Source organism: Dufourea novaeangliae, unplaced genomic scaffold (assembly GCF_001272555.1).
Source record: "Dufourea novaeangliae isolate 0120121106 unplaced genomic scaffold, ASM127255v1 scaffold84, whole genome shotgun sequence".
Classification (NCBI taxonomy): Eukaryota; Metazoa; Arthropoda; class Insecta; order Hymenoptera; family Halictidae; genus Dufourea; species Dufourea novaeangliae.
The window spans coordinates 1302043-1311154 of NW_015373964.1; the positions used below are offsets into that span (position 1 = coordinate 1302043).

At 39.1% G+C, this 9112-nt stretch overlaps 1 protein-coding gene across 1 annotated transcript; it reads right to left on the reverse strand.

The window, feature by feature from the left end:
* Window positions 1-933: 933 nt before the first annotated feature.
* LOC107186697 lies at window positions 934-1998 on the reverse strand. The gene is made up of 6 exons (XM_015574628.1): window positions 1950-1998; window positions 1782-1875; window positions 1538-1637; window positions 1277-1464; window positions 1158-1208; window positions 934-1072 (listed from the first exon to the last, which is right to left on the reverse strand). The coding sequence occupies exons 2-6, from the start codon at window positions 1866-1868 to the stop codon at window positions 995-997; spliced, it is 504 nt and encodes a 167-aa protein (XP_015430114.1). The 5' UTR covers window positions 1869-1875; window positions 1950-1998; the 3' UTR covers window positions 934-994.
* Between the last annotated feature and the right edge of the window lie 7114 nt (window positions 1999-9112).

Consider the following 9112-nt stretch of genomic DNA (forward strand, 5'->3'; position numbering starts at 1 on the left):
TGCGTTCTCGTTGCCGGGTTTTACCGCCATTCAATTAGTACTAGATACTGGTAACCATCGTTATGATTTTGCGTATGTAAGTAGCAGTATTTTTATACATTTTATTGTAGGTTGTTGTTATCGTATACTTTCGTATCTTACATCGAGTACAGTGGAAATTCGTATAAAATTAATTAGAAATATTAGATAGGAACATAATAATATAACATATAATTCTCGTGCAATTGACGATGACTTCACGGTCTTGTGATACCTGGTCATTTTTACATTTCATAAAACATGAAAAATAAACAAAGCGTTGTTTCTTTATTGTCTTTTTTTATTATTTCTTTATTTGACAATGTAACATAATCTTTTTTCATTCTATTATGTCAAATAATCTCATTCGTGTTTCATGTACTTAAACATAATATTTATTTGTTTCGAGTTAGTAAAATATATTAATTTTAAGCATAATTTACACTAACATTTGTTATTTGCATCAAATATAAAAGATTTTCTACAAATATTATATATTATTAGAATATTTATATTTCTTACAAAATTTTATTAGAAATACATGCTTTCTTGGTTGTGTAAAGCAACCAACTACAATCTATTGCATAAGTTTGTCGGTAGATGTATAAAGATTTCTGAAATTTGGACGGATGATTTCTTAGACCAATATCAGTCTTCTGTTGTACTATGAAAGTTATAAACTTTCAAGACATTGGACTAATTGTACATTAATGACACTTAAGTATGGTACTTATGTGTTGATAATATCAATAGTATTAAATATCATAAAATAAATAAGATTAAGCAAGTTAAACATGGCAAATAATGATGCTGTTGCTTGATTTAAATTATTTTAAATAATGGTGTTCATCAGGTCATCTTTCATAGAAATATACAACATAAAATCTGATAAATCAATCTGTAAAAGTAATGTATCGTACTTTGGTGTCAATCAATGTACTCTATGTCCTACAAGTAGCTTTGTGAGTACTTAGGGTCATAGAAGCTCTATATTTGGTGATTGCAGCTTTGCAAATATTTTATACATAGACAAAACGACAAGCCAACAGTATATCTGTAAAACAATGAAAGTGTATAATAGAGGATATAATTCTATAGGTGGATACACGATAGATAATGAACAGGTATTATATACTCACATTATATGACATCCAAAGCCAGATGCACATTGCTGCAAAAACTGTATCAAGCTACAAAGACAATACCAATGTATTAGTTGTGAATTCCTAAGAGATTCCTAGAATATTAAAAAACTTACATAGATGTAGTATCCTCCTATGAGCCAAAGTCCAAAAACTAATTGGAAGAGACATGCAACAAACCATAATATGAGCCATGGGAGTAACCATCCTCGTATTCGCTCCCTTACTGCATATACCATTAACAGTGCGCTTATGATCAGCATAAGAAAATAAAAAATGAAGAAGCCTCCAACAACTTGCATAGCTGAAAAATTATACGTGTAATACATATGTGCAATAACATACATTATTATCAGTATACATATATTGCAACTTACATCCCCTGACATCAGCTTCGAATAATGGATTATACAATTGGGTTGAATCTCCTCCATTCAGTTGGTAAGAAAGTAATGTAATGAGTACTATACTCATTGCCTGCAAAAAAGAATTCAATGCATCCAGAAACAATGAAGAGGAGCGCATAAAAGGCGAGAATAATAGAAAGCTTAGTTTATTAAGAGATCACCAGGAAATATGAGACTTATAATGTACAGAAAGTAACACTGATGTAGTACGTACAATTGTGTAAAAAGCAATGGCATTGCATCCTGCCGTAACACTACTCGTCCAGATAAATGGTGACCAACAGGATTCCAAAAAAGTCATTTTTCTGCTGAAACAAAAATTTACATATTTTCGTTAGCCACTAAAGAATTGAGAATGATCAAAGTGATAATGTTTACTCACTTGTTGTTATGAGTGCATTAAACGGTTGGGCGTCGACGCGCAACAGGTCTGCCAACTATGAGCACAATAAACTGAAATACCAACGGAACTATGAAACAGAAGCATTCAACAATAATTTATGGATTGGTGAGATTTAAAAACATAAACAGCATTATATTTCTTTTACTATATATTTTCATACACAATTTTAAAGATACGAGGATGATAAAGATCGTTATTATAAACGAAAATGAAACTTGTCCAGAAACATACAACAAGATGAAGCAGTTCCATCTAGGAACAATTATTTTATGAAAATATTAATCCACCAAGCATTGTGCACGTTTACAAAAATTTAATTTGGCATGATATCCATGTATTTTATACAACGGACATGGTGTGTGACATGGTGACACTTGTGCCACAAAGCACTTTGTAATCTCATTTATAAGACTACTTACAATTATGAAGAAAATTTTATTTCTATAACTAGTTCTTCTTTACTATGTCTTCGGGCCGCGGTCACCAAGATTCGAACCTTTTAACCGTTTAGAAAATATTTCACGGCTGACAAGTAGTGCCATGCACGCGTCAGTGAGCCTACTGTTAATGGCGCTGCGTCAGCGTCCAGATCCCCTCCACCTTGGAAGCGGATCACGATGCCGGCAGTTTCAAATAACAGATGTACTTACTTATTCTCTAGAACTCAACTTTGTGTAAGTGATTTTTTTTATAAAAGTTGCAAGGTCAAAGTTAAAAACAGATTAAGCATAAAAACTTAAATGTACCTAAACTGGTTTAACTTCTAATCAGTACAAATCTGTTTATTTTGAATAATGCAGCATAGTAACCCGCAAGTGTAGGTTTCAAAGCCACAAATGTCATATTTGTAATCTACGGTGTTCTGTATAACGCAAAATTGTATGCACAGTAATTTTTATAGCGTAGGTAATAATGCATTTACTACAAAAATGTTTTACTTACATATTTTACCAGAAAATGATACTTCAAGACCTATCTTATTTGCATATTAAGTAAAGTTGATTGAATAAGTAAAATAAGTGTTCAGGCTCGTGTCTATGACTCAAATGTTGCTGGAAGAATTTCTGTAAAGTATTGCATTACAGTTTGCATGCTTCGTAACCATGATAGTGGATAATGACGAAGGAATATGGTAATTTAATAAAACGTACCTTGAGAACACAAGACTAAAAATATTCCAGTGAACATACGCGTATTACCGTGAGCCGAGCATTGTCGGTGATTAACCCGTAGAAAATGTAGTTCAATGGTTTCGAATTACCTGCTTGCGGTTTCCGCGGCGAGCAGCCATTTTGGTACCGCAAAAGAAAATAAACCGCCTGAAACCAGATAAGATCCGCGACTGATAATACAGTCATAAAAAAATCGTCCCCCGTTGAATGCGTTGAATGTTTAAGTCGCGTAAAGTTACCTGGATAAAAGGATAGGGATCTCCTATCTAATTGCACACACGCTGATACTATCAATTCCGGAACTGATGAAACAATGATGTTATAAGCGCGATAACTATGCTTATCGAAGGATCCGTTAACATTCTAAACCCCAACAGAATTACTGTAATCTTGTTAGGTAGAAACGTAAAAAAAAGACCTTTCTAAGCGATCTAATTGGGAAGAACGCGTTTGATGTTCGAAATGTTAGCTGCTCAGTGAATCCTCCGATACTGCCTTACTGTTGGAATGCCAGGATTCCAATATACAATTCAATGAAACGTCGTGTAATCTATTCGATGGTTTTAAATTCTTATAGTCATCGAACACAATAGCGTACCCCCTAATGGATCGACCATTCTCTGATACAATAAAATTGTGGGGCATCGTCATGATATGCTCTCACCGACTTCGTCGTGGGAATGTTTGGACTGCGTAATACAGGCTCAACAGGATTCGTTTGTGTAATATTCCAGAGAAGAGAACACTATAGCAGCAAGATAATTTGTGTAATAAATTAAATTAGTTGCATTGTAATGTTTTAATCCAAATGCGGACCTTCTTCATAATACGGACGCTCTCATAACAAACAGTTAAAGTATTTTAGTATTTAAGCAACACACAAATGTTGAGAATACAAACTTGAATACGAGAAGTGTACTGTAGTGCATTATTCTCGGAATTATAATTCCTAAAGTCTCTGTAATTATTGTAATGCAATTGTAACATAATCTTTTAATAAAAATGTTGTATTAATATAAAAAATAGAATAGAACAAACGTCAAAAGAAATTCTAGAAGTGAAGTAATTGGTAGCCTAATGTGAGAGCGTGGTGATAATTTCGCATGCATGATCAAGAATTTCCTCCTAGAACAAGGGGAATTTACATTATAGTTGAGCTTCGCTCTACGAATACGTAGAACCCCTCGTTATTGTCGGGATATCTAAAATCAAAGGGATCGAGGATATTACATCCACTGTTACTCCCTCGAGACAAGAAGAGCGCTACGTTGCCACACAGATCACAGTACGAAACACGGTACATTGTGTAGTAACGCGCCACTCTTAGAGCAGCAAATGCGTTTCGTAGTCCCGCTAAGCTGGCTAGTCCAAAAGCTATAAATATGTGAGCATGAATGCGTGGAACTCCTCTCAATACCTCGGATCCATTAAAACCCTCTCTCTTGCTCCATTACACAGTTCTTCTCTATCATTTTCTAAGATAGTCTGCCACCATGCTGACGGCTGTAAAGGGCGACTGTAAAGTATGGTCCACAATTGGACAGTGTGTGGTTAAATTAAACGAAGTCTGTTTTTAATGCATACACCATGTGAACTTGTGTATTGTGACTCGTTTGTCTGACTGGAGCTACAATATGTCTATTTTGCTTGTTCAAGCGAAGAGTGTTGGAGAATGAAATTTTATGTAAAAATCTTGATGTGTTTTGTCCAATCTCTGTATTAATGAATACATGATGAGTGGTTGTGTTAAACATTATGGTGAAAAATGTGAAACCTCAAGATGTTTGAAGATTAAGCACCTATTTTAATTTCGTCGTGTCACTGAAGTGTGAAAAAAAAAAGTAATGTCGGTGATACGATATTATGACATTATGATACGGCAATTCATTTCATGTTTCCTAAGTGTGAATTAGCCTTAAACTGGCTCTCAATTTAGGTGTCGGTTGAAAGCATCGCGTACAACGTTGCCGCCGTTTCCATTCTTGAAGGCATATCTCAGCCTCGTGAATGGTAAGTCTCGTGGCGTTGCCGTTACATAGTTAGTAAAGGCAACACCAATAGGTTTTCAATGGACAGCCGGCACGTGACTTTGCCTGTGCCCGCATTAAACAGACAAATTTAGTCGCGATATGTTAATGCATTATTTCGCTATAATCGATGAACGTTTAAAAGATATCTTTATACTTTGTGAACAGATAATTTGAGTGAAAATAGACTACCGTGAAATTGCACAAAATGTCAATATTCTGGGAGATCTAAGGAAATAAAAAAATTAACTGTTAACTAGTATGAAAGAAGAAAATCGATTAAGTTGAAACTGTGAGTTAGTGGGCATTATTAGACCTGTGAAGAGGACACCAATTATGCGAAGCTGAAGTAAGTGTCGTTTTTTCCCTTGAGAGAAACTTACAAAAGAAATTATGACGCCAAGACGCGAAACGACAAAGTTTAATTGTAAGACTTGCATCGAAAATAACAGATTAGCAAACCCAATTAAGCAATGTCTAAGAGGAAGTAATCGCGTGATAAAATCGCTTAAATTCGTGACGACGTGCCGTGCCGTGCGAAAATCACTTTAATTCAAAAACCAATCGCGTGACCACGGTTGATTCCGTAGGCAATATTTTAAACGGTTCCATAAAATGTTTACTCAATACTAATCAAGATGAAATCACGAATTCATGCTGGAGCTTGTTAATTGAACATCGTCCCGTGCGCTGATTGCAACAAAAACTTTTGCATAAAATGTCGTTCACGTCGTCGGCTATAAATTTTAAGATGTGCTGAATAAATCAGCGAAGTGTAATTAAACTTGTTCGCTGGCATTTCGCTTTTCAAACGAGTTAACGCAGCACACGTTGCGGGAAGGGAATCGGTTCGCAAAAAGTTGTTGGAACAACTTCACATTTCACATTCAATGCTCACGAAGAAAAACTATGTGATACCAATACAACTGACTTAAAATTAAATACACGCGATCGCATTAATTTCGGGTTCCACGATTTATAAATTCCAAAATGAATCCCCGACGGAAGAGCCACGGAATAATTCTCTCTTTTCAATGGGTCCCCCCCTCTTTGGCAAGCCAACGAAAACAGTTGTGCAAAAAGCAGTTTCGGAAAATAAAACAAGATTCGTATTTCTTGCTGGACTTAACTCGTGTCTGCTGAGCTATCGAAGTTATCAGAAACATGATATAGTGGACTTCTTTTGTACGGACGACTCTGCGTTTACTCTCTTCGGTCCTCTCTTATTCTTAACACGATGCAAATTTACTTCGATATAAGTTCAATGAAGTCAAAGAAAGCCAATAAAACATCACGAACGTCCACAAAACCATCCAGTTACACCACAGTGACAAATATTCGAATTACAATATTCTCCCGCTAAAATGAAAGCACCAAACCGAGAGTACGATGAATCGAACAAAAAGCAAATAGATATAAATATCATTACTCGCTAAACGAAAGTGTCGGTTCTGTACAGATTTTCTAAAAATCCCGTAGAGTTATTCGTCACCGAAACCTCTCTATTCCACAAAACCTCATCCCACCGGGATCTCCGAACGTCTCGGGCTAAAGGGTCCAGTTACCGCAACGTGTTTAAAGGAATTACAAAAACCATTCCCAAGTTGTGTACACGCGAACGAATATAAGTGTTCGAAGTACCACGAGAGCATGGAATTCTCGGTCGCCAGTTTCACGCACACGTCGAGCGCGGGGCCCCGGAGTTAAGAGAAAGGCGATATAGAGGTCCCCTCTAGTGAGATTGGGCCCCATTCGGGTCTCTCTCGCACACTCTCTCGCGACGTCCGAAGGTTTCCTTCGCCACCGGTTCCGTGCCGTCGGGTCCGGCTCGGCTCGTGCACATACGCCATGGTCTCTCGTGTCGAATCGGGCCAGGCTTCGTGGTGCCCAGCTGGATCCGGACGCCCATTTGTCGGTCTCGGGACTCACCTCGTCGTCGTCTTCGTCGTCGTTCACGCGGCCCCGGCCGAACGAAACACCAGGTATCCGTTCTCGATCGGTGTGTGCCGTCTCAACCGTGGAAACAAGCAGCGTGTCTCGGGTGATCTGATGTAACCCCCTTCTCACTCTTTCTCTCTCTTCCCCCCCCCCTCCTCTCGCTCTATCTCTGTTTCTCTGCCGTGAAACCGCATCGGGCCGTGTGTATCGCCTCGATTACACCAGAACGGTTGAGCGTCGCCGAGCGGTCCCAACGTCTGGATCCCGTAGAGCGCACTTGCTGGCCGCCGATGCTGCCTGCATTTTCTCGGGAGCGCGCGCGCGCACGCTACCTACGATCCATCCGCCGATCGCGCGCTGCTAATTAAACCTGGTGAGCCCACCATACCGCCGGGTACACGATCCGTTCGCGGGTGCGACGATCGTGATTTTCCCATCGTGATCCTCGTCGTAGCGCCAGGAATTCGTGGAGGGACACGGGGTATACACGCGGCGGGTATCCACAGATGATCGTCCGTCCAGAAACAGGATTTACGGCCTCTCCGTGGATCGTACAGTGAAATTTTGGCCCGGGCTATGTGCTGCCTTGACACGTACCCTTGAAGGATCTGTGACTCAGTGCTTTGGTAATATTGGTGTTAATTCCTTTGCGCGCTGATCGGACGGTGATTGTCGGTGTTGGATTTAAACTGCTAAATTTAACCGTGCTTATAAGTTTGTTTTGTGTTAATGTAGATCTAGGAATTGAGAGGTTAAGTGAGGATCGACCACAGTGTATACTGAGGGAAGGGATCTGAAGCTTTTTCGATGGAAGAAAGCTCGAGTGTTCTGGAGAAAGCAAGGATTATGCGGATGATTAGCGTGATACTGCTCCGTTGCTGCGCTTTCATGCGTGTGTAATTAATCAATTAATCGTTCCGGGGGGAACGAAAGAGACGGGTGATTTTCTTGACGGGACTGGTTTAAGTGGTTCGCATTAGCATCTTTTAATACGCTACTGTTACAGAATACAATTCCGCGTATAACTCGGCGAGATTAATGTTTCCATCGCGACCGGGAGCCCCGGGTTCGTCGAGTAAATCAAAGCGTTCACGGTGTGTCGTTTCTCGTGAACTGATAAAGCGATATGTGCACTTACGGCCGATTAAGATAAAAGAACGGAGCTCTCGAATGGAAAAAATATTTATATTCCTCGGTAGACCGTCGCCGGTACGTGGTCGTTTCCCTTGCTATCAGCGCTCCGAGTGATTCGTGATCAATTAAGGCTCGAAAATTGATCGCGCCGTGTAAAAAGTTTTGAAGTGAAAGTGCTTTCGTATCGTCGCCACGGTGCCGTAGCATTCCCGTGCGTTTAATTCCAAATGCACTCGTGATTAATTAAGATCTGAGAGAAGTGATCTGGCATGCCCGAAGAATCCCGAAGTGATACGTGACTTCTGATGCAAAAAGCGGATTCGTGATTTACCAGTCTAGTCACATTGATTCTAAACATCGGCCTCGCCAACGTGGTCCAAAGCAGGGATCGATTTGTCTATTTGTAATTTCCGAACAAAGCCGTAATAAATTGAATATTCTGATAATATTATTTTGCTTCGATAAGGCTGCTAGTAAGCGAATTCTCTAATCTCAGCCGACAAGGATTTTCGATAAATCGGTTGATTGTCATCGAGAAGAATCGATGAGCAACTGTTAGTTCACAACATTTAAATGAATTCTGAATTCGTTTCGAAGAAAAAGAGTTAAGCACGGAATCGAAAAGGAATAGAAAGGCAGAAGTGGAGCATCTTGATTCGAAGAACGTTCATTATCGTTATCCGTGCTGCGTCGCTGTCGAGTAATGTACGTGATTGAACGACATCGAGTCAACGATCGTTTCGGGACGACACGCGATGCGGTCAGCTCGAGAATAAGAAAAATTTCTGTTTCGAAGTGCGACGTGTCAACGTTGTGTTTTGTGGCTACCGTTTCGCCAAGGCGTCTGTGATAATTCTTCGTGAAAGAAATA